At 42.5% G+C, this 27,023-nt stretch overlaps 1 protein-coding gene across 1 annotated transcript in view; it reads left to right on the top strand.

Annotated features, from left to right (window-relative positions):
- GRID2 (glutamate ionotropic receptor delta type subunit 2) overlaps window positions 1-27,023 on the top strand; it is a 368,933-nt gene that overhangs the window by 333,974 nt on the left and 7,936 nt on the right. Inside the window, exon 13 of the mRNA XM_088660515.1 lies at window positions 23,606-23,846. Coding sequence (XP_088516641.1) covers window positions 23,606-23,846 — 241 coding nt within the window. The remainder of the gene's footprint in view (window positions 1-23,605; window positions 23,847-27,023) is intronic.

Raw genomic sequence — 27,023 nt, 5'->3', positions numbered from 1 at the left:
TGCATCTAACCAGTTCCACTGGCTATTGGTTCCAAAGGCTACTGTAGAAAATCTGAAATCAGGCTAACTTTATTTCCCCTTGAGCAATGCTGATTTTAAGAGGCATGCTACTATGACTCTTCCTTCTTGGCAAGCTAGATATTACCACCTCCACATCTTGATTTCTATCAGCAGGTGGACTTGCTTCCTACTAGAATGCTACACTTCAGCTCAGCTGCAATTAAAGACTTCCCAAATTATCTAGGGTTGTTGTTTTTCTCCTTATATGAAGTCCAACCACCTTCCCTTGAAGTTACTCATCTATTATGGGAGTGCGTATTTTTTCCAGCATTGTATTCACTTCTTTCATGATTTCCACCTGGAACATGGCAGGTGTCATGTCACAAGCAACACCATTATCCCTCACCAATGCCTACTTTCTTTTGTGATACATACTCTAAGCAACCTGGTGCACTTTCATCAGCCTCAACCAGTCAATGGTCAGGGATGATGCGGTTGCAGTCCAAAGCAGTTAGAGGGCACCAGGTTTCAGTAGCTCTTTCAGAGACATTGTGCCACTCCAGCATCCTTTGAAAAGCTTTAGACACCAGCAAGGCTGTCTCTCCCACTATAGCAGTGCCGTGCCATTTCATGATCTAGTATGTGTGTAGTAAATGCTGTGTTGGGGCGAGGTGTTTAATTGAGGGAATTGCCAGAATACTGATGTATTGCATTTGTATTCTACCCTTCTTCCAAGGAGCACAGCTTAATTCATCCTCAGATCATCCCTGAGAGATAGCAGCTGGCTCAAGGTCATTCAGTAAGTGTTGCAACCCTAAGCGGATCTCAACACAACTCCTCTCACTCAGTCCAAGTTTAACACTCTGTCAAACTCTCACAATGACTGAAATGAAGTTGAAGCAAACTTTAATTTGATCGTGCAGAAAGGCCCTCTGTGTTCTTGATGCCTGACATTCAACATTCTGGGCTTTTTCCACACATGCATTTATTCACCAGCCTATACAATTAGCTGTCAGGGATGTCTACAGCCCAGATGGCTGGCTTCCTCCCTGGAAGTTTGGAAGGAGAGGGGAAGCAGTTCAGCTATAGTCCCAACCCAAAAAATGTTGGGTGCTAGACCATGGGTAATACCTGAGATGCATATCCATCTGTGTCATGTCTTTTGACGTGAGAGTGAATTTCTGAAGCCTTCCTGTTTGGTTATTACATAAAAAGGGAAGGATGCCCTAACTCCAGGCAGTTATTTCTGATGCCATTATCTAAATCCAGTAAGACGAGCCTCTGATAACTGCAGTTAATCTGTTGAGATGCCGCAAAGACTACAGTGCTCATGCCTTTAAAAAAGCAGATGTACTCAAGAATTGCTTCTGAACCGGCTGACTAGCCTTGTCAGAAAGATACATGAAGATTTTGGTTGACAGCATTGTGATTGACAACTAAACACTCTCTTGTCACTTTGTGGAAGTGTCCTGCATGGTGAGAGTAAAACATGTCAAAGAGAAGGGCATGCAAGAATCGTATGCAGAAGCCAAGGCTAGAGTAAAATATACCCTCCACCCCCAAACAGATTTTCTGTCTAACGTTTCCCACAGAAAGCTACATTTGAAATCCCACAATTTTCAGTGATTTCTGTGCATTGCAGTGTCTCTGAAGAGCTGTATCAAGCTTCATCCACACAAATGAAAATTGTCCCTTTCCTTTCTTTCTTTTTGGTTTCTGTTTCTATATGTATCTTTATCCTAGGAGGCAATACTTATAAAAATAAAAATTGTAGTATACTAACTAGAATTGTTATGGGGTTGTGTGTATTCTGATTGATGTGCACAAGAGATGGGACTTTTTCCGTCATGGCCCCTGTTTGCAATGAATGCAGTCCCCCTAGGAAGCTCAATCAGCCATCTTCTTTGTTTAGTTTCCCATCACTTAGGAATTGGCTGCTTTATTTCTGACTTTCTTACAGTCTCTCTGTGTGTGCAAGATGTGATATTATTTCAAATTTATTTATTTAGTCATTTTACCTAGTATTATATTAGTAGGCTTAATTTTTATTATCTGAATAAATATGTGATATTTATTAATATTGATGTTACTCATTTTAATTAAGCAATAGTCACTTTGTGCAGGCTTCCCTGCATTGAAAAATGGAGTATATTAACCCCTACTAATGAAACCAGGAGTAACCAACAAGATGCCCTACATATGTTGTTGTATTCCAACTTCCATCAGCCTCAGCCTCAGCGGAGGCTTGACAGCCATCTGTCAGGAATGCTTTGATGGTGTTTCCTGCTTGGCAGGGGGTTGGACTGGATGGCCCTTGTGGTCTCTTCCAACTCTATGATTCTATCAGGGATGATGGGAGTTATAGTCTAACAAATCGGGGGGGGCACTACATCGCCTAGCCTTGTGCTAAATAAATATTCTAGAGTCCATACATTGATCAGATCCAATTCCAAGTGCAGCCGAGGGAACGGATCACTCACTAAAATCTAAGGCCTCAATCTGGAGAGCAAAGCAAGAGGAAGCAGAGGAGGAAACATTAGAAACCTAATGTAGAACTGTATAGTATTCCAGAGTTGTAAAATGGCCAAAATGGCCACATCTTCAACAATGAGTGGAAGATACCCAATTTCAAGGATGTTCTATATGTGGTAACCAGTATGTTGGACTCCCAGTTCTCACCGCATGTAAACCTGCATCCCACCAGTCACTGCTTCCACCACCATCCAACTCATAGCAGATGGCTGTCTGAAGTGCTCCTGGAAGTTCCCCATCTGTTCCAGAGCCCTGGTTTTCCAGAGTTCTGTAATGTGCAAGAAACCTCACTGAGTACAGGGGCTATACATGTCAGTCAATCTCCCTGCAAACAGTAAGGGCAATACAAGGGTAGAGTCAGCACACTCGTCTTTGCTGCCTCACCTCACATGTTTTTTCCCCTACTTTATCATGATGCCTGATTCTGCAGTCAACTCTCCAGTGGAAGAGAGCTAAGAGTGGTAGTCTCGTAATCTGGGGAACCGGGTTCACGTCTCCGCTCCTCTTCATGCAGCTGCTGGGTGACATTGGGCTAGTCACACTTCTCTGAAGTCTCTCAGCCCCACTCACCTCACAGTGTGTTTGTTGTGGGAGAGGAAGGGAAAGGAGAATGTTAGCCGCTTTGAGACTCCTTCGGGTAGTGATAAAGCGGGATATCAAATCCAAACTCTTCTTCTTCATGCAATCAAAAGTGCCAAACACTTAAATCAGCCCCAGTTTATAAAAGGGGCAGCAGCCAAGAATGTAAGCATAATGGCAAGCTATAAATGCGACAGAATGGATGGGTAAATGACTTTCCTTTTCACAAATTGTAACAATACTACTGAGGGAAAAGTTAGCCCAGAATGTATGTCTTCTCATACTCTGCTTATTAGCAGATTCATAAAGACAAGACCTGTCCAAGACTTTTTGTTGCCTGCGGGTAAGGACAGGACATCTAACTTCAGATGTCTTATTTTACACAAGATATAGCAGCTTGGGGGAAAACATTCAGAGAAATAACTGAATCTGAGGGGCACACTTGGGAGGGTATTTCATTAGCAGCTCTTCACTGGTATGAAGAAGTGTTGCGCACTTCAGCATGCTACTGCCATAGATAACGTTTGTGGAACACCAGACTGCTGGTTCAAGAGTCAAGACCTACCCACGCCACTGTTCCTGGCAAAGTGTTGATTAAACACACATTTTCCGGGAAAGGGTCTTCTTGGTTATGAGCAATGTTCTGGAAGAGTGGAAGGCACAAGACCTTTTAGGCCTTGAATATAGCTGGTCAGCGGATGATAGCAAACACTATTATGGCTGCTGTAAATGGTGAGTGCATATATAAAAGTGATAAAGAGTAAGAGCACAATTGCTACTTGTGTGCTATATAAAGACTTGAGCTGCATATTGCTATGGATACCACGTCCTTGCATGGAAAGATCAGCCCACCAAGCATGTGGAAAGGCAAAACAGCACTTCAGCGATCCATTAACTTTATAATATATAAGCTGGAAGGACACCTTAATTAATCTGACTATATTGCTTCACACTGACGTTAATGACGCTGCAGATTAAAAGGGGGGGGAATAGTACTGGCCTAACACAGATGCTGGAAGGATTAGAAGCAAAGGACTTCCAAAGGATTTGGCTACAATTTGAAAAAGAGACCATGTAGGTGATAATAAAAGGACTCTACCCTGCCTCCCCAAAAAATAATAATTGTGAGGTAAATAGAACAAATCTGGAGCCGGCATAAATTACTTCCTTTCCAGCAGGATGCAGCTAACAGCCATGTACTGTATGAGGGTGAGCCAAGGGCTCCAAAAGCCTCTTGTTTTTGCCAGCTTGCTATCTGAAACATAGGAGGGAAAGGGTCAGTGTTTGCCAAGCACATTCAGGCCACAATCCATGGGATGTATCTGGCTTAAGTTCCACAGTACATATGTTTCACAAGCCTGGTGTGAGAATTATTCATTTTCTCAGAAGATTGCAAAGGGAACAAAAGATCGAACAGGTCCAGCACGAGAAAAATTGAACTTTCCTTCAGACTGAATGCACCAAAGGATGGACTCCAGAGAACCAAAGATGACTCCAGAGAAACCAATTGGGCGGGTGCGAGTTGTGAAGATTTGGCAAAGACTTGGTAAATAGGGAAATCGAGAACTGGAAGACAAGGCCTGAATTCTGTCTCCTGATGACTACTATTTCTTCTTTGGCATTCTGAATGTTCATTCGTGAGCACTCCCTGCCACAGCCCATAAGCGAATAACTTAACCCTTCCAGTCTCAGTTTGCCCTCCTTGTTTAAAGGAGGAATTATATTCAGAAGCAAGGAGAGGATTTAACAGGTCTCTTAAAACAGTTAAAGTTGTGGCTTTCTTAGGGGTTTATTTTTTCTTACTGCTGAGGAAAGAGGGGAAAGGGTTGGAACTAGTCTGTGACACTGATCGTAAATAAGGTTCCTCTACTGTTGCAGCATGGGTTGCTATATTCCTTCTCGCTTTCCCATACCAACATGCCTCCTGGTTCAGCCTCCAGCAGTTTCAGGCAGCTGCTAATTCCAAGGGTGAGACTCCCCTTGGAATTATTTATTGCAGCTCTCAAAGGAAGGACAGTGATTTACTGGACGTTTTCTGCAGCAGCTGTGAATTTGCAGCCCAGTGACAGGCCATTCTGTGCAATCCTAATTTTCATCCCAACACAAAAATTAAGGAGCAGTAAGCAGTCCAGGTAAAATGAATGGCTCTCACAAAATGCTACCCAAGAAGACCCCATAGCTCAGAGGAACTCAAAGGCCGCTTAGGACCCCATAACTTTGTTTTATGCCACGTAGTCTGTATGCAGAAAATCCCAGTTCAGCCCCAATATCTCCCAATAAAAGGGCTTTTTGCTGACACGATCACTGCCTAATGCATGATAAAGAACACTGGTGGGTATTATTTTCCCCCTCTTTCTGAGCGAATATAACCTACTTCACAGGGTTGTTGTGTAGATAAGATAGGGAGAGGGGGAACCAAGCTTGATCTCCTTGGTTGAAAGATGGGATAGAAATGTATGTAAAGAAGCATGAAAAACCTGTTAAACTGCCTCATTCTGGTCCATCTAGCCTTGTATTGCCTGGTTTGAATATTAGAGGCTCTTTAAGATGCTGGTAGGGGGAAGAATGTGAGGTGAATAACAGAATAGCAACATTTCTCTGATGAAAATAGGGATGTCCTATTCCATAATTTTACTAATTATTCCCCACACTCTGGGCAGCTTCCAACACATATAAAAACATAATAAAAACATTAAACTTTTTTTAAAAAAATTCCCTATAGAGGATTGCCTTCAGACAGCTGGGGGGTCGGATAACTCCATACACTGCAACATTTCTCCAATGAAAATAGGGACATCCTAAGGAAACGTGGGACATTCTGGGATCAAATCAGAAACCAAAATGGCTTCTCTAAATCAGGTACATCCCTAGAAAATAGGGACTCTTGGAGAGTCTGGAATAGAGGCTTAATCCTCCCCCCACTTGCCAATTTCCCCCTGGAAATACTTTCCTTTTTCACCCAAATCATGGCTCTGTGAGTTGGGAACTTCAGCCTAGGGGACAATTGCACGGCAGAATTAAGTGAAAGTAGAAGGTTATTCCTCTACTCCTATACTTCGAAGGGATATCAGCAGCACTTTTTTTAAGTAAAAAAGATGTGGGTACTCACCATGAAGTTGTTATAGTAAGTGCCACACTTTAATATGGGGGGAGGTGTCAGTACTGTGTACCCTTGAGTGCCCCCAGAAAAAAGCACTGGATATCAGGGGTATTAATAACAACATCAGCAATAAAGCTGCTTATGAAATGTATGAATATCACAGAGATGGACAAATTGACAGATTCTGTTTGAATAAAATACAGACTTCCAACCTCCAAATGACTCCCATTTCTTAGTTACTAGAGCATACACTGTCATTTCATTTCACAGAACAGGAATAAGTTTTGTAAATATTCCATATATTGCATTTTAAATTTAAAAAAAAAACCTCAAACATAAGGAATGTTCAGGATCATTGTCCACACTAGCAAAACAACATCAATGTCAGAAATCAAAGGGGACAGATTACTGCAGTACTTCTGTTTAGAAATATTGTACGTCTGTCTTGCTAGAGTAAAGGAACTATGGTACTCCAGTAAACCATGACAATTAGAAAATGAAGATCTTCTGATCTCCCTTTTAGGAAGCTGAACACATCCAAGGGCATGAAAAATAGCAATTCTCTTACATGCAACACACCACCCTTTAAGCTCCGCATGGTTGAATTAAATTATATTAGAGTGTGGTGCTGATAACACCAAGGTTGCAGGTTCAATTCCCATATGGGACAGCTGCATATTCTTGCATTGCTAGGGGTTGGACTAAATGATCCCAAGGGTCCTTTCCAACTCTAAAAAAATTCTATGATTCTGTGATTATGAAGGGGGCTTGTCTGGTTCACGATCTACGGAGGCTCAATTTACAGGGCACATAAGGATTGTGACAAACAGAGCCTGTGGCGGTGGAATATACTCTCATCAGAGTTCTCCTCCCAGGAGATGGCTGTGGAATTGCAAACGTCAATGGCTAAGTGCTCTCAGGATATAGAATATAAGCAGCAGCACATACTCTTCAGTGCTGTACAACATTGTTTTCTCCAGGGATAGCCTGTACTCCTTGCTGGACAAAAAATTATGTGGAAGGGCTCTGGAAGTCAAAAACAAAACCATGCCCTCCAACAAGCCACAGAAAAAAATCAAGACGTCTACACTCTCGCGGAAGCCAAAACCGAACCTCTCAGGATCCCATCAGAAGCCAGGATGGCTTCTGTAATTCCGGGATATCTTGCTTGAAACAGGACAGTTGAGGGGTATGCAAAACCCATGAACAAGCATTCTGAACTGCTAACTGCAAAATATTGGTTCACTGTTGTCATTAGAGCCCCATTCAGGCATTCATCTTCTGGGTTAAATTAACATGCAAGAAGGAAGAGTGGTAGCTCCTCCTCACTCCCCTGTTCTCAGCAGCAGAACCATAAAAATGGAGGATCATCTGACAAGCTGACCCCAGGGATGGTACCAAATGGAGTCATCCCTTTGGGGTTATCATTTCAGGGTTGAAATGTGGGTGAGGGCACCAGCCTACTATGGTTTGCTGTTTTGTTTGCTTGCTTGCTTTGCTTTGCTTTTTATTCCATAGTGATCTCTGAAGTGGTAACCCCCAAAGGAACACTCTTGACATATATTTATGAATAAGGAACAAGGGTGATTTTTGTAGATGGGGGCATTCAATTTTATGTGATTTTCCCCACTTTCAGTCTGAAGTTTAGAAATATTTTTGCCTTGTTCATTAAGTCTGAGGAAGAGTAGAAAGAATAAATTTCACAGCGTTTGTAAAGACAAGGAAGCAAAATAACCCCAGCGTTGACAGTCTACTTCAGTTCTTACATGCACTATATTGCCAGAGGGATTTGATTATCAACAGATGAGACTCTGGGTCCTTCTACAGATTGTTATCAGTATTGAATGGCACTCAATTTTTATGAAGCTGCTTCTCAGTGTTATTGAAACTTACAGTAGTGTCATTCACTGAGTAAATATTTCAACGTGAACGGCTTGGTGCAAAGTAACTCATGGCTCTTGGTGCATGATATCAGGATCAAATCGTCCAATGAGGCATCTCACGTTATGCTTAGAACTGTAAGGTCAGGGGTACTAAGCAGCCATTTTAACCCCTGACTTTTACAGTTGATGATCCTGTCAGCTTCAACTCTCATGGAAAAACTCCTTAAAATTGCTTAGAACCTCTGGTGTGTTCAGCTGAATAAATGCACATCTAATGGTAACAAATAATCTACCATTTAGAACAGGCATAGGCAACCTTGGCTCTCCAGATGTTTTGGAACTACAACCCCCATGATCCTTGACCACTGGCCCTGTTAGGTAGGGATCATGGGAGTTGTAGTTCCAAAATATCTGGAGAGCCAAGGTTGCCTATGCCTGATTTAGAAGCACACTAGTGTAGTGCTCTGCTGAAGATTTCTCTTGAATTTTTTGACCATTCTCTATCAGTTAATGAGAAAAGAAATCACATTCGAAAATTACCAAAGGGGAAGGAAAAATTTGATGAAGATAAAGGTTTTTTATTATCTAATTTTTCGTGACCTCTGCAAACCATCTCACCAGCTGTCTGTACTCCACAGCCTTCCTGGGTGTCCATGATTCAGTCAAAATGCAGGGGAAGACATCATGGGGTATCTCTTTCCCTGGAGCTTTTTCAGATCAAGAAGCATATGGGCAGCCAGGGAGGCTGCAAAGAGCTGGAAAAATGTTTACCAAATGGCCCTTTGCCACTTGGAATGATAAGGCAATGTCAAAACCCCCACATGAACTGAAATTCTCCGATAATGAGGCAGAAAAATGAAAGCCTCTTTTGCAGAGGATGAAAACTTTCAAGAAAGTGGAGGCCAGATTTTGTCATCAGACTAGTTTTAAGTCCTCTGTGTTCTTTGTGGACCACCTGCACAGTTTCAGTAGCATGAGAGCAAATGCCACCAACTGAGTCCTGTTCCTTAATCTTTACATAGTCTTAAAAGGATTACAGAATCATTTTCTTGATCTTCAAAAACCTCTTCCCTTATTATTCATTCTGTTGCTACCCTGCACCTTTGGTATGATATATGTTTATAGGTTTAGCACTCATAGGCTATATGAGCAAAGTTCTGGTAACACGGAATATATTTTACAGAGCAGGGGGGTGGGAGAAATTGAAAATGTTTTCTGATGGAACATTGATTTTGTTTTCCTACCGCCTCTGGAAAGTTGTCATTAAAACAACAGATTTCAGTGCTGATGCATATTATTAGAGACGTAATTTCTGAAGGTAAGGGACTGTCATGAATTTCTTGGACATTTATAGAGAGGTTGGAGTTTCAGCTCATGAAAGCATAGCATTTATATCCTGTCTTCAATTTCACCTAGGAAGGATATGATCTTCCTGTTGGAGCCTCTGTAACAGCTCTGTTGACGATAGCAAGATAACTCCAAAATAAGTACTTGTATGAGAACCTTTATAAGCTTTGGGCTTTTTCTTAGTAGCCACATAACAGGTTTTGCAGGAAACTGTAAAATAATAAAAAATATGCAAAAAAGCAGTTTCTTTTTCCTTCCCTGCACATTTTTTCATTTATATTTAATGTGATTGAAATTGATTTTTAAGAAGCAGGCTGTGTATGATGGGGCCTTTTGACCTTGTAAATGTCATTGTTTACAGGCTTAAAGAGTAATTGAAACCACAGTCCTTGGGTTTATGCAGAAGTTGTCATGTGTAGCTTTTACTACCCTGTAATCCACTTTATTTATTTTTAAAATAATCATTTCTAGATCACATCAACTCCCTAGCCTGTACTGCTGCCTTATTTCCTTTTGATCCCTCAACTTTCTGTTGAATCGATCTGTGGTGTCAGGGGACCTCCATACAGGGAGCCTCCCCCTCTCCTGCTGACCAGCACATTGCCCAGTGAGGGCAGCAGCAGCAGGTCAGGGGAGCGGAAGTCAGGGGGATGGGGGAGAGAGGGCTCAGAGATGCTGCAGAGCCTGGGTACTGCCTGGGTACTGCCAACGGTACAGCCAACGGGCTGAGGAAACGGGGCAGCCACTTTTGTCGCCCCAGTTAAGGCGTGGGACTAAGCATAAGGAAGGGAGGCAGCGTTTTGGGTTACCCAAGCTCTTATGCTGGTCATGTAACAGGAAACGTCCACTCCCGGATTCTGCGAGTGACCAGCAGGTCATGTTTCTTGGCATCTCTGCACTGTAAATACTACCGTATGCACAATAAACCTGTTAAAGACAGGAAGGACTTTGGCGTCTTTACTCAAGAGTAGCCACACACAAGCCCTGACATGTGGTTTCTTGCTTTTTATTTTGATTAGTTTGTTTTCTTGGAACAGTGTCCTATTAGTATGTATTCAGTGTCTGCCCAGTACAATTGCATACTGAGACCTTAGAATTTGGATCTCTTTGGTCACCTGTAGCAGTCAAACATTAAGTATGCAGAGCTGTATGACTCTATGGATGGGGTCAAGAACTCTCAGGAGCGATCCAGCAATAAATCACACCAAGTAAGTGAAGTTAACTATTTATTAGAAGAAACAGGATCTGCTCAGGAGTGCCAGGCGTAATGAGAACACCAACTCTTCTTTTGTAGGTCTTGTCCCTATGAGGCAGTTACAGAGACTGAAAGTCCCCACCTTCCTGACTCTGAGCTGCTCTCTGCCACAGACTCCCCCCTCTCACTAAGCCCTCTTCAGGTTCCAACACCTTCTCCCAGTCTTCTCCCTCTGACCACTCATCGTCATTCCACCACCAATCCCTGGGCTCTGAGCCTTCTCCCCTTGGGGGTTTCCCAACTGGTTCCTCCCATTATTCCTCTACGTCCAAACCAGTCCCTGCCAAGGACCTTCACGGATGTGGTCCTCCAACTGCTGAGCTACAGATTTGCTCCCACCCCTACCTGCAACTTGGATTGCGTGAAGCCTCCCATTACAGCCTCCCTAAACCTAAATTTGCTGCATTTCTGCTCTGGCTGAAGAAAAGTCCCTCCACATTCAGCATAGAAGCTGGGGGGGGGGAGCTGAGAAGAAGCGGCTCCACAGGCCAGATCTGGTACAGGACTAAGGTCCTCCATCCCTCCTGTCTCTGATCCAGGTTAATAATGTTTCCAGCCTACCAAATCAGCCTGGCTCTGTGCCCGTTCAGTTAGGTCTGATGCTGTTGCTCTAAATTATGGCTCCAATATTGGATGCCTGAACAGCTGGGTATGAGCAAGCACCAACATTGCCTGAAGCATCACTCCAAGGCTGAGATTATTGTTTCCAGGTTCTCACAATTAAAAAGAATGATATTTCTCATCTTCTTCCCTTCTTAACTTTTAACCTAAATATCACATTGGGCTAAAGAATTATGTTGGCATTTTTTTAAAAAGAAAATCACTCCTACTGTTTCCCTTTTCCATTTGCCATTATGGCTTCTGCCTCCACAGGAACCATTACTGAATCCTTCCCAACAGCCCTATATATTTCTTAGCTTGGTTTCATAATGCCTATTATCTGTTCATTTGGAACACAGCTACCATATTAGGAAAGATCATGCCTGCCAGTTCTGTAATGAGTGCTTGACTTTTGCAACTTTAGCATAAACATATAACACATATAAAAATATTAAAGTTCACTAGTCAGCATAACTCTTAAGAGCCACAGAGATGCTAATTGGATTTTCCTTCTCAATGGTAAAGGAATGGTTTTGCACATTGCTTCAAAAGCAGGTCAAAGATCTTGGATCCCTCACTTATTGATTTTCTTTTCTGCAAGAAAAATGATGATGTTCAAGCAGAACCCATTAATTAAAAGCCTATCTACCAGTTTGATTTTTCCATGTAACTTGCCTCTAAGTAAAAAGGGCAGGGGCAAAGTCCTACTGTACAGCTTTCTGATCCAAAATCCAATTGACCATAATGAGTAAGCTCTTCCTCCCTTATTCTCACTGATTAAAGAGAGCTCATGTGTTACCATAGAAATATTGTTGGGCTTGGACTAGAGAGATATGGGTTCAAAGCAACACTCAGCAATGCTACTTGTTGGATTACCTTGGACCACTTCCCATCTCTCAGCCTTAACTATCTCACAGCTTTGTTAAAGAAACAACAAAATATTCTAGTAGAATTAATACTGAAATTAAGTACTCTTAAATTCACTAATTTCAGTAAAAGGAAATTAAGCATGTGTTTTTAAACCCTACCATTGATATAACTGAGACTTAAAGATGCTTAATTTTGGCTGGATCACACCAATGTTTGGCAGAGTCCTGTTCCAGTCTTTTGAGCCAGACTAGGGAGTTGTTTCCCACCAACCTAGCAGTTCGAAAGAACGTCAAAGTGCAAGTAGATAAATAGGTACCGCTACAGCAGGAAGGTAAACGGTGTTTCCATGTGCTGCTCTGGTTCGCCAGAAGCGGCTTTGTCATGCTGGTCACATGACCTGGAAGCTGTACGCCGGCTCCCTTGGCCAATAACGCGAGATGAGCGCCACAACCCCAGAGTCGGTCACGACTGGGCCTAATGGTCAGGGGTCCCTTTACCTTTAGGGAGTTGTTTAGTAGTGTAGCAATCAAACGGGCTTAGGTAGGAGAGGAGCTATGCAGAAGATTGGTGGACTTGGAGCAAGTCTTGCATTAGTAACTTCCAGGCAGAAACTGAGGATTTAATTATTCAACCTGGATGCCCTACTCTTCCTAGAGTACTTGTGCAGTCCTGATCCTGGTCCTTCTGGGTAGGACTCTGACAGAGGATGACTTGTGCTGCAAAGCAAGCACTGCATTAGTGGGACCAAACTTTAGGACTGATCTCACTGCTTTCACTGTTCTTGGTGTCTGTAGGGCATAGGATCAAGATTCAGGGGATGACTCCAGTTGGATCACATTGTCATCTTCTGCAGTTTCCTGCAGTGCTGTATTGGGATATATGGTCTCAGCAGCTTCCTCTTATATCCCACTTTATAGCCCTGAGAGACTCTCAAAGCAGCTTACAAAAATATATCATAGTAAAAATGATATCCCTGTTGTAAGCAGGATTACACAGAAGGTATTCCTGCTCTCCACACTTACCTTTTGACCTGCTCTTTCAAAACACAGGTCTGCACTTAAGAGCTCTGCTTTCAAAATGGAGGGGTTTCGTTTGTTTGTTTTTTTGGTGTGTGTGTTTTTGGCCCCAGAGCTTTCCCCATGAAAACCCACTCTTTACTGCTCAATAGAAGCAAATGTCATTTCGGAGCGGATTGCCATTTGCTCCAATTGAGCTTTAAAGAGCAGGTTTTTGCTGGGAAACCTCTGGAGCAAAAAAAGGGGGGGGGACACTCAGACACAGAGCTTGAATGCACAGGCTGTGCCTGGAAAGAGTGGAGAAAAAGTAAGTGTGGATAAGCCACAAGTGTTGGTCTATCTTCCTGTTGTCCTTTGAGGCAAAGGAGGATGTTATTGAGCTCTTGATGAAGACAACTCTTGCTGACACTTTGCATTGCCAGGAAACAGCACCCACTGAGGTATTCTGAGGAGGGTCTGAGCAGATGGATCTCATGCTGGACCCATAGCTGCCAAGTTTTCCCTTTTCTCGCGAGGAAGCCTATTCAGCATAAGGGAAAATCCCTTAAAAAAAGGGATAACTTGGCAGCTATGGCTGGACCCCATGTTGGGGTCCTCCTCTGATGGGGTCCTCCTCTGATTAACTAGGACTCTGGTTAATTCTAGCTCCAGGGGGAGGCAGGTTCTCAGTGGCAGAGTTGTTTTGCATGCATCTGGCATCTCCAGGTAGGGTTGGGAAAGACTCCCTCTCTGAAACCCTGGAGAGCTGCTGCCAGTGAGTGTAGAGGCAATACTGAGATGGCGGACCAATGGGCTGGCTCAGTACATATAAGGCAATTTCCTACCATAGCTGCCAAGTTATCCCTTATTTTAAGGGATTTTCCCTTATGCTGAATAGGCTTCCTCGCGAGAAAAGGGAAAACTTGGCAGCTATGTTTCCTACACTCATCAGATCATTGTTTACATACACTGTGATTCAGGTCCATTAAAAGCAGCGGGGCTTAGCAACTGATCCCATTAAGATGTGGCATATATAGATCACTCTGGGATGGGATTCTGAATTGTGTTTACTTGGAGGAAATTGAAAGGATCTTTGTTTGTTTGCAAACTGCTCACCTTTCAGACTGAAAGCTGACACACAGAAAGCTGGCTCATATCATTGATTGCTCTGGTATTAGCAATCCCAGGGCCTGGTACTGAACAGCAGAAGAGATGCCCAGAAGACTGGGCCATAAAACAAGTCTATGGTGGTCGTTGCACCTGCAGCTTCCAGGAAGGTGGATTAAGTAGCAGCATCTCACCAGGCTCTCAGGCTCAGAGTGGTATTTCCCATCACTGGCTACCTTACCTTATAAACAGGAGATGCTGTATTCGGTTAAGCTTTACTCAGAGCCCTAAACCAACGTTCCATTTGAATCAAATATCCAAACTGGACAGGCCCTCTACACAGGCTTGCAATCTTTAAAAAGGAAAGAGCCACAGATGGAGGGAAAGTGATGAAAGGGGCACAACTATGGAAGGGATAAAGGAAGCAATTCATATTTTGATGGGTAGAGAAAGTAAGGTGATGGGAAGGGCAAAATGTGGCATGAGAAGCCACCCCTACAGTGCCTCTACCAAAGCACGTATTCTTTTGAACTACAGTAAAAACCCAATGATGTCAGTGTTAATAGGGACAGCATTGTGAACCAGAGAAAAAAAAGTGTAAGCATATTAGAGAGCCCCCAGTTGCCTTTCTAAAACTGGTCAGAACCCATTCTAATCCCTTGTTCTGGTAACACTGGCAATGCACATTCATGACTCAATGTAACGAATTCATTCGATGTTTACTATAAGAGCCCTGAGCTTAATGAATTTATAATATTTATGTGAGTCCCTGGGGAATAACTGCTGGGATAATATGTAGGATTGGTAAACAGACATTCACATTTCTATTCTCTTTTTCCTCTGGGCAGCCAATAAATGAAGAGACCCTTCCGTGCATCCTTTTCATATCAAAAGTACGCAGAAGATCTTGATTATCAAATTTTCTCCAACTTTTAGAAATGAAGTACTCAGCAGAATAACAAAGCAAGTTTAAGAAACTAGCATTACATTTAAGAATTCCCTCCAGTGCTTATTCCAACAATAAACATAATGAATATCTCATTTCATATTAATGTGCACACTCTTCATTATAGTTTAATGTTGTGCATTCATCTTTTTTTAGACAATAAGAAAAGTCCAGTTATTCAGCTAGTGCTGAGCCAAAGTGTGGAAGGTGTTTTTCACAAATTCATTATCTTTCCATCCCATAACAAGCACCCTCCCTTTCAGCAAGTTTTGTACCCCTTCATGAACGGTCATGGAAGTGCTAACAAGGGGCAGGTATCCCTGTTGCTCACAATCCAGCCACACACAGTCAATTAGCTATGGCAGAATATAGATGCCAGTGTGCATCCAGATGTCCAGACTGTATGGTCTAATGCTTGTCCCCATTCACATCCTGTGACAATTTGTCATGTATGAGTATGTGCAATTAGAGCTGGATTGGGATAAAAAAAATCATGCTCGGCAACTCTGTCAAGCAATGAAACTACCAACAAGAATAGTTTATGTCATGTATCTTCCCCATTATTTAGTATTTTTGTTATACAAGTATTTATATAACACCAGTTCAAACAATATAGCATGCTGGTACTCAGCAGTATATAGACACTAAAACATGAGCACCATAAAATGATTAAAATGACTGGTATTTTAAAAACACCAAATTGAACAGTTGCATAGGCCTGTATGCATAAAAAGAGAAGTCTGAAAATCAAAAGTGAGAGTGCCTGCTAAATTTCTGCTAGAAAATTGTTCTAAATCGTGAGACTAGCAACACTAAACTCCTGGCTTCTGGTGGAAGCCAGTCTGTAACAAGGGAGACAACCAGCAGTGCTCCTCCAGATGATCTCAGTGATCAAGCCTGGGATATAAGGGCTCAGGTGCTGCTTATATGAGGGATGCGGGTGGCACTGCGGTCTAAACCACTGAGCCTCTTGGCCTTGCCAATCAGAAGGTTGGCGGTTCGAATCCACGTGACAGCTCCCGTTGCTCTGTCCCAGCTTCTGCCAACCTAGCAGTTTGAAAGCACACCAGTACAATTAAATAAATAGGTACCACTGCAGCAGGGAGGTAAACAGTGTTTCCGTGCCCTCTGGCACTCGTCCGGTTGCACCAGAAGCGGTTTAGCCATGCTGGCCACATGGCCCAGAAACCTGTCTGTGGACTAACTCTGGCTCCCTTGGCCTGAAAAGTGAGATGAGCGGCGCACTCCATAGCTGCCTTTGACTGACCCATCCAGGGGCTCAGGCAGTCCTTAAAGAAACCTATATCCAAATTGTTCAGGCTTTTATATAAGAGCCTTGAATTTATTCAGCAGCATATGTTACAGCCAGTGCAGGTGGCACATTTAGCAAAGGTGTTACATGCTGTTAGCCATCCGCCCCCATCCACAGCCTAGCCACTACATTTGGCACTAGCTAGGGCTTCCAGAGCAGCCCCATGGGCAGCCCCACAAAAAGTGCATTGTAATAATCCAGTCTCAGTGTTACCGATACATGGATTACAATGGCCAGATTATCTCAATCCAGATATGGCTATAGTTGGTGTACCAGATGAAGCTGGTAAAAGGCATACCAATCCACAGAGGTCGCTTCAGCCTCTAGTAGCAAATATGTCTCCTGAAGTACCCCAGCTCCTTTATATAAAGTGCAACCCTATCCAGAACAGGCAAGTGCCCTTTCTTCCAGGGCGGTTCTGTATACATTAGAAGGACGTACGGACATTTGCCACTACTCTTGAGAAGTTGGGTAATGAATTGGGGTGGGTGGAAAATTGTATAAATAAAAACTATCAAAACAATTTAGCTGAAAAAATGATATGGTTGTCATCAGCACTCTAATTGCTTAGAAACATCATTTCTCATATTCTGTCTGTACAGATGTCACTCTGATAACCGAATGACTTATGATAATTTATTGGGAACTGCTATAGCCTTGTGGTGTAAGGAAGAATTATTATTACAGCTTTACGCCCAGATGATTGAGAGCCATTAGAAGCACACAGTGCAAAAGAAGGGAGTTTTTTTAATACAAAAATAAAAATATCTTATGGCTTCACATTTTAAGTTTTTAAAGAGAGCTTCTTAAGCACTCATCTTGGACTAAAATGGGAACCCTTAAGGTTCAAATGTTTGGGGAGTGAAACATTACCCTATATGACCTTCCCAGTGCAGTGAATGGCATTCAGTCCAGGTAGCTTTAAGTAACAAGCAATACCTATATTAATCACCAAGAATTGAAAATCAAGTAGAACTAGTGATCTATTGACCATGCCTGGTGAAAGTAAGCAAATATCATTACATTTGAAAGTGTAACAGAGTGAGGCAAAGAAATAAAAGCCAAGGGATTGAATTCACTACCTCCCCTAACCCAGAATATGGCTTCTCATATGTTCCAATCCAGAGAATATGCATATTTAAATGAGTATCCCATATGTGGGTGGATCCAGGCTACCTGTGCTTAGGTTTCATTGAAAACAATAGGGAAAATTAGTTCATTACTTTCCTGATTAACAACATGCTTACGGGTATAATGGTCATGTAAACCTATATTCAGTTCTACTTAAGACCCAGTACTGTCAATTGTCATCAGGGGCAGAAATTGTGCGAATGCAATGCTACTGGGTTACAGTTCAAGGCCAAATTACTAACACAACCATCCCTCCACCCCCCCCCACCCCCGTGTTGCAGCAACTAGTTCCTGCTTTGTTAATGGGAAGCCCTCTCCATGTGGAGTCAAATTACTCCCATGCCATTTTACCAGAAGCTTGACTTCTCACACTTCCTCTCATCATTGGTTTTCAATGAGGAAAAGCAAGTATCTGAAATAATGTCTTTCGGCTAACATGCCCTGGTACAAGGAACTGGCACGCCACCTCAAGCCATCTGTGAAAAGAGCTTGTGGTCCCTCTATGAATGTGGCATTAAGCCTCTCTGAATGTATGACCTGGATTACTAGAAAAAGAAATGCTAGTGTATATTCACAGAGGTGCTGTTTGCTGGAATAGCACTTTGCATTCCTAATAATGCCACTTCTTCTCTGAATACCAGCAACCGCTAATTGGCACACTGTGCCCAAATAAATGCACATGCCTTAGCTATGGTATAAACCTGTGCAAAGCAAGCTTGCTGTGCTGGCATTGTCATAGTGCAACTGTTTTCCGTCCTAGCCTCAGCTATACAGCTATAAATAAAACAATTTAAATGTATGGTAAAGTGCAAAATACAATGTGACACTAGATGGAGACAGTGAGCTATGCCAAATTCAATGTATTTTTAAAAAAAATTAAAGCATTTTCACAGTGTTTTTTATATGTGTGTAGATTCCACCTTGGAACCCAACCTGTGTTGGACTATGCTCTTGATTCTGCTCCAAGGAGACTCACACATAGCTTTCCTTCCCCACACCCTCTAATTTTTGGATCAGACTAACTGGAGCCTACCCTTGCAAAGGCATTACAGTTGTGCCACTATTATATCCATTTCCCAGGGCCAAAAGTCATATACCATACCAGCCAGCAACCATGTATATAATCTAGAGCAGGGGTCCCCAAACTTACCCGGCTTCGGGCTGGTTCCTCCGGCGCCGATCATGCGTTGGGCCAGAGGGCAGAGGAATGCGCTCCCATACGCGCGCACACTCGCTTATTCTGGCGCTGCGCCAGAAATGGCTTCTGTGCATGTGCAGAAATCATTTCCGGTGCACTTCCGGGTCAGCGCGCCACCAGAAATAGCTTGTGCGCATGCGTATGGGAGCATGTTCCCCCAGCCTACAGCTCATGCGTGCGCACAAGCTATTTCTGGCGCCGCGCCACCCCAGAGATGGGCAACCACACCGTGGCGCGCCAGTAAGAGCGGGCGGCAGCGGGGTCATCAGGGGGCGCACCATTGGCATCTGGCACCCAGGCCGTAGTTTGGGAACCCTGATCTAGGGGATCTCTCCTTAGAATAGATTCACATTGTATGTAGTCTGGGGAAATGGAAAAAACACTGCAGACCTACATGCCCATACACCCATCGCACACATAACATTTTATACAAACCAATCACAGTGCATATACATTAGGCTGAGTACATCCAGCCCATGCAAACTGCCCACCACAAAAAAATTGATGAACTGAAAACAACATCATAATTGTGTGTTTGTGCATGCACTTAGGCCTTAGGTTATGTGAAGGGATTTGTGTGGGCCTGATGTTCCTGTTTGTTGTATCCCCCTGGCACACGCATGCTAGAATTCAGCGTGATGTGACTCTTATAGAGATCCTGTTGGAGTAAATAACATACAAGGGTGTGCCTCTGCTCAGTGGCTTTCTATGATGACAGTTCCTATCCTCCTTTATCATTACCTGTGCTTACTGGGGCTGATAGGAGTTAGAGCAGGCATGAGTACCACTTCTCCATCTCTGTGACTGCATCTTAACTGTGGCAGTGAATATTCAGAGCACTGATCCATCCCTAAACATCCATGTCCCATTATTTGATGTATGCTGTTGATGTCCCCAGCTTTTGGGCTGATTGGACAACTCTCCATTCCCCCACAGTGTGCCTCTGCACCTCTGCGCTGCTCCTTGTTCCTTTGGTTTCCTTATCCCTGGACCAAAGCTTGGAAAGTCTGAGCAGCTAGTTAGGGGCACCTAGTCTGGGGCAGGGAGGAGGGTTTACAGTTCCAAAGTCTGAGGGAACCTGATTTACTTGATAGCTCAGAAAAACAAGTGTTAGCATGTTCAAGTGATGATGCACAGGTTTGCTGCTTAGCTGAGAAACATGTACTTACTCTTCGCGAGTACTGGAGCAGTGAACATTGTTTTTATGTATAGGCTGCCATCTTGTGGGACATTTGAACATTGCAAAAAATATGTTCTTAGCTATCAAATTAAGGTTGACATTGCCTTAGGTCTCTCTTTAAAACACTGCTTTCAGTGACTAATATTATCCTCCAAAGCATCCTCCATTATTCTCTCAAACAAATCCCACTGAAAATTAGTAGAGTTTGTACAGCAGAAAGGTCTGGTGGTAGATTTCTCTTAAGCTCACAAACCTCAGCACAAATTAGTTCCTCTTATTAAATGACTGGAATAAATTGCCAGAACATCCACTGATTTTGTGAAGGGCAAATCAGATATTACTTTTGGTATCACAGAACAGATAAGACAGACTAGTTACCTTTATTCTACTGTAATTTCCCTTGATACATCATTTCCCTAAATGAAGGTTATAATCGCCTCTTTCCATATCTGCAACTCCTCTGCTTAGTTATGAAATCTTTATCTCTGAATTGTGCATATTTTTGATATCTGGAAAGAGATCTTTCCCATCCATTAACATCCATTAGTGGGCATACAATTAGACATAATTCTGTTTCAAAGAGCAACTTAATGTTCAAGTATCATGCACATAAAAGTCTCTCCTACAGAAAAGATGTCTTGTGTCATCAGGAATTATACAGGCAAATTGAACAGCTTTTTAGTAATGAGAATGGAGCAATTATTCTGTAACTGAATGTATAAAAAGAGAAAGGAGCAATGCATTGGTCTAAGACAAAATGCACATATTCAAGGCCACCATTAATATGATAGAGACATGCAATTATTTTCTAACAAGACAATTTGGAAAAATAAAGATTACACGTAAAAAAAATCCTTAGTTGGTTGTTCTTTAGAACATAGGAGCAAGTGGCTAGAACAGAGACTGTATATTGACATAATTCAGCCAAATTTAAAGTGCATTTAAGCCCAATTGATTTCAATGGGAGAAATTTAAGCAGGTGCTTAAAATCAATAAAAGTGCTTTTTTAAAGCATGGCCTAGTTTGAGCACATTGAGACTGCAATTGATTGTACTCCAGGTGCTTCGCTGTAGCTGGGAAAATGGGAGTCAGGGCAGGGAAAGGCTTCCTTCCCATAAACTCCTGATGCCACTGGAGTGAGCAAGCCTCCATCCCCAATAGCCATGTGGAACGCCTGACAACCTGTAAAACTAGCTCAGCTGAATGAGTGGTTGAGGGTCAATTCAACGTGGAAGCAAAGCTCAAGGCAGTTGTCCACCATGCACTCTTCCCTAGTCAAGCTAAGGATATGCTCTGAAATAGTGTTGAAACAGTGTTCTTCCATATCAAACCATTTGTGCTTTGGGGGCTGCCTACAACACACTTCACACTCGCATTTCCTGCTGCATCATTAAAATGACTTAAAACCTGATCCTGAACACATTTTCTTGTAGTCAGCTCAGAATTAGTTATGCTTAAGTGTCAGCAACTTCAATGGGGTGCATGCATATTATAGTACAGTGGATTGTGGCCGTCAGGACTGGATTATGAAAGCACAAAACTGCTTTCTACATTACATGGCAGTTGCATGTTTTTAGCATCAGCCTGGCCATCTGAAACTGGTTGTGATGGCTATATTCTACCTCCACTGTCAGAGGTATTATGCGTGTATGTGCCTTTTGATGAACTGAGTGGAAGACAATGAGTCATGCGGGTGGGGAGAGATACTGTGTGCAGATCCAGCAGTGCTTGGTTTTTTTTTGTTTTTTTTTTTTGTTTGTTTTTTTAAAAAAATATTTTTATTAATTTTCCAATTAAAACCAATTATATCACATTCAATATTTCAAATTATACACATATATATATCAATCAAACCGAATGTTATGCCAAATCATCTAAAGAATTTTTTATTTGGGTTCCCATGCTTCAAGAAATTGGGAATTCCTCGCAACTGTCCACTGCCGTCTTTTTTCTAAAGTTCAAATCGTCCTCCAAGTTCATAATAATCCAGATCTTCCCCTTACAGTCACATAGATGTTTTCCACTTTCATCCGATTGTTTCCCAGCTGCTGAGATAAATATCAAACAAAGTTTCACAGATGTTCTTTCTCCTGTGTGAGTTAATCAGTCCAGCCTCCCCATAAATCTTCTTAATGGAGCTCCCTGTTGCGTCGAAGCAGCTCAAAGCAGCGCCATCTTAAAAAGCTCAAATCACTTTCGTTTTCTCTCATAGCCATGAAGATTTACGATCATTATAGAATTTACAGCTTTTCCAGGCAGGAGACCCAAACATCAAACCATAAACTCTTGGTAAATTAATGGATCTCCTTGCCCTATAGCTGAACTTAGCTTCAGGTCGCTGCTCCAATTTAAAGTGCGTCACAGCTCATAAATCCTCCGAACGCGTCCAGAACTCCTTCCGTCCGACTAGGGGGGGGCTTTTCTCATCGGCAACTCCACATCTTTAAAAAATATGCTCAGTAACAACAGTTATAAAGTTCAACTCACACAGTCTTTTGCTTCTCTTTCACTCCAAACAAGCCAGGACATCGCGTCCGGGAAGGTACGAGGCAACAATATGAAGAAAAAAAATAAAAACTCACTTCCCTTATCGCTCCGTCCCCATCAATCCTTCTTCCAGATGCAGTACAGTCTTTGACTCCTCTCCCTCAGCAGCATAAATTTCTCAGCAGTAAACAGCGCTTCTTCCCCTCCTTCTGAAGTATGTCCATAGATTTAAGCCTAATTATCTTCTTTAACCATGGAAATCCCCGCCATGCAGATTAGCGTCCGGGAGTCCTGGCCCTCGTAAGTGCTCAGCCCAAGCTCCCCCCACTCCAAAAACAGTCGGAGTGGGTCTGGGGGCATCGCGGGCCAGTAATTGTTATACTGAGGATTTGTTAATTATTTTTATATGGTTTATGTTGCAATCGTGGTGTTCTGTTTTCTTGCTTATTGTTTGTAAGCCACTTTGTGACTCTTGTGAGTGAAAAGAAGCACAGAAATATAATGAATGAGAATGAATGAAATTCATACCGCTTGCTGGGAACCACAGGAGGTGGCATAGAATGCTGCTGTGCTCCTGTCTGACTTGAAAGGCTTCCAGTGGACTGTGGACTAGGTGGACCATTGGTGTGACCCAGAATTCTAGACAGATGTCATGGGACAGCCATAGATGCAGCTTTCTAATACAGTAGTACCTCCGGTTTCCGCAACTGGAAGGACCGCTTCTGTGCATGTGTGTGTGGTGGCAGACCACTTATGTGCATGTGCACACATGGCAAAACACTTCCAGGGGTGCCACTTTCACAACCCGAAGTTTACATTACCCGAGGGTAACATAAACCGAGGTGCTACTGTAATTTGTCAGCAGCACTTGTTAGTGAGACTGCTTCACGTCATATGAGCTGGATATCAGAATGCATGCTTGGCCAGCCACTTAAGGGATATTTTTGCTTTCACGCATATGAGATCTTTTGAGCAGCATAAGTTTCATCTTGGGAAAGTCTGGACTTGGGCTGTACAGCTATGTAAGGAATTCTTTGTTATTGCCAATGAGATTTTGAATGACCCTTGTAATTTCTCCCCAAGGATTCTTGAACTTCAGCAGAATGGACACATGGACCTACTGAAGCATAAGTGGTGGCCAAAGAATGGCCAGTGTGACCTGTACTCCTCCGTGGACCCCAAATATAAAGGAGGAGCTTTGGACATAAAGAGCTTTGCAGGTGTATTTTGCATACTGGCTGCTGGGATTGTTCTCTCCTGTTTAATTGCAATGTTGGAAACGTGGTGGAATAAAAGAAAAGGCTCGCGGGTTCCTTCAAAAGAGGTATGAGACCCTTCCATTTCATCATAGCACTAGAGGTGAGAAGGGAAATGTGTCTTCTGAAATGTTTTACTATAGCCTTCTAGTAGTATATCCCTCTTAATCACCAACATGTGGGGGGATATTGCCTGTGGGCCAGAGGTTCCTCACTACTGATCTAAAAGAACTGTTGTTGTTTTTTTCATCTTTTGTAATGGGGGAGAGAGCCAAAGGCTACTTTATGTGTGCTTGGATATGCCCAGTGGGGTTTGTTTTACTTCTACTCCTTTGAATAGCAGACCTCAATATCATACGTCAAATGGCCTTCAGTTTCAAAAGAAGTTTTCAATTTGGAAGGAGAGGCTGCTATTGAGAAACACCAGCCCCAAGGCCACCTTGGCCATAGGGTAGTTTCATTGTATCCAAGCCACTGGGTTCAAATTTGGTTCTTGTTACCAGCCCTTGGTGATTTTAATCATTGCAAGAAAAAAAAATTCCCATTTGCTTTCATATTCTTAACACCGTCTACGGGCCACTTCACAAGTACATGTTTGGATGTACACCTGAACTGTTTTAAGTGTGCACCTAAAAATGTAACATGCAGATGCAATGAACATGTGTTGGCAGACACATGTATCATCCAGGTACGCTAATCATTGGCTGCACTAGGTGTGGCAAACCCAAGTCTGTTTCTGCATAATGTGTGGAATGGCCCTAATAGGCATTCATTTGCTTTGCAACGGTCCATCTGTGCATCTCACTCAAAAGAATGGTGTGCATCTATAAAACTCACCATCATCTAAGAATCAAATGTAAACTAGAGCTTGATTAACCAGCACTGAAATGTTTAAGTCTGTTTCCTAGCCTGTTTGGGTATAGTGTCTCCCCATTTTTGAATCATTCCTTTTAGGAAGGCTTGCCATTTATCAAGGCACATGTGTGTCTGTACTTTTAAGTAAGAGTACAGAAAAATGGAGAATGTAGCAGCACCAGCAAGCATAGGGTCTGATTAATCAGTCTACTATTTAGAAGGAACTTGAACATTATCCTTGTGACTTGAATAAAAAGGGGAAGGACCATTTAGGTATTTCAGATGTTGCAACATTTCAACTTGGGTGTGGTGTGGCAAGTAAACACTTGCTGTAAAGTGGTCCCTTGGTCCTTTATATCATGATTTGCTGGCTTGCAACTTGAGTCTTAAAAGAGTTCACATTATACAGTGAAGTTTTGTGTAAATTAGAACTTCACATGGAAATTTGTGCTGAATATCCCCTCTATCCAAGGTACAGGGTTCATTCAGTGCTGCAACAGTTATGAACCAATGTTAACAATCATTTTATCATCCATTCAGTCCATTGGCTGAAGGGCAACGAGAAGGGCAGCAGAACCCAAAACTGGAGGTCATATTGGGCTGCTGTCTTGTGCTCTAGAATGCAAGCTACTTCTTTTTTAAAAAAAACACAAATGTACTGAAAATTTGCCTTATGGTTGTGAATATAACTTTCCAGCTGTGAACCAAAATAACCCACGCAGTCATGTCTGCTTGTGTCTGCAGACAGCCTTAAACAATAGCTCTGAGAGAAGTGTGACCTGTCCCCATTAATCTCAATGGGATGTAAACTCTGAAGCCTGGTGATAATTTAAATGTCTGCATTGTTGAATATTTCACTGTTGATCAAGGCACACGTGAAAGAAGAGGAGCAATCATTTTATGGAGCTATGCACAAACCATCCTGTGAGTGGTGTCTCATTTTGATGTCTTGAGAGGGTGGAGTGTGGGTCATGGGGTGGCGTTTGGGCAAATATCACCCCTAAGTCTTTCCCTTTGTTTTCATTCTGACATCAGCTGAGATAATGTATCATTCTGTAATGTCACAGACTCAGCAGTGACACTAAAGAAAATCACAAAGTACCAAATTTGAATTAAATGAAGGACAGACCCTATCAAGTAAGGGACTGCAATGTTAGAAATTAGTATTCAGGCATCATACAAACCAAGGGGAGATAGCATGGTGCCCAATGTTCAGAGATGATGGGAGCTGTAATCCACAACATCTAGAGGCCACCATGTTGTCTACTCCTCCTAGCATAAACAGTAATGTCTGGAGCTCATAGATACCACTTCAGTTGAGCCATTCTTGGGATGTAATAGAATCAGAGGCCTAGTCGGGGAGTCCAGGCCCTAGATTTAATGTCACAATTAGATTTAAATCAGTAGATTTAATGCCACAATTGCCGTTGACTGTGTGCAAATGGTCTCTCAAAATTCTCCATTCTATTTGTGGGCAGGGAAATTGGGGCAGGGGGCTATTTCACTGTATTTTTCAAGAGGCAGAAAAGAACTTCTCCTAAAGTTTCTTGGGGGGTGGATCTCCCCATTAGCAAAACCAGTAGCACAGCTTATTTTCTTCCTTTTTGCCACCACTGCAAGCAACCACGGCACCGGCTGTCTTGCGAGTCCAGCCACCATTTTGCATCACCCACAATGCCCCTGACCTAGTGTCAATCCAGCACATTAGTGCAGGGCACTGTGGGGAGGGCAGCAGATATTTAGAAACAAATGGGTTCTTGCATTGCTTGCCCATAAATCAAATGAAACGAATAGGCAATGTTGAGTCACCTTTATACCAGTATTAAAATGGCCCACTTTCTAGCTTCCATCACAACATTCAAAACGGGTAGTTGTATGGAGGAAGGGTGTTCTTAGCAACACTTGTGAAAATGCTACAGGTCCAACATTGAAACTACAATGAAAAATGAAGGTGGCAATATTCTAATTTTATACAATTTGCTTAACTGGACGATTATTTGTACTGTTTTCCTCTTACCTGCTTCTGGTCTTAGCTCATGGCTGTTCTGCATTTTACAGGGCAGCCTTCCCCAACCTGATGCCCTTCAGATATTGTCAGACTGCAACTCCCATCTATTACTAGCCAGCATGGTCGATGGTCAGTGATAAAGGGAACTGTAATCCAAAACATCTAGAGGGCATGAGACCGAGTAGGCTGTCACAGGAGTAACTTCTTTTAAGGCAGATCTCTTATCACTTATCAGACTTAGAGCCTATCTTACTTTGTTACCTCTATCACTATTGCTGCTAAGTCTCAAGACATCTCTGCCATCACAGAATGATACATGTTGAGACATCAGTAATGGCCAAAATAAAAAGTGGATTTCACCATGACTAGTGTAAGTATTGAG

The sequence above is a fragment of the Zootoca vivipara genome, chromosome Z1, assembly GCF_965207765.1.
Source record: "Zootoca vivipara chromosome Z1, rZooViv2.hap1.1, whole genome shotgun sequence".
NCBI lineage: Eukaryota > Metazoa > Chordata > Lepidosauria > Squamata > Lacertidae > Zootoca > Zootoca vivipara.
The sequence above is the reverse complement of the archived record's forward strand: the minus strand, read 5'-3'. Positions and strand labels throughout refer to the sequence as shown.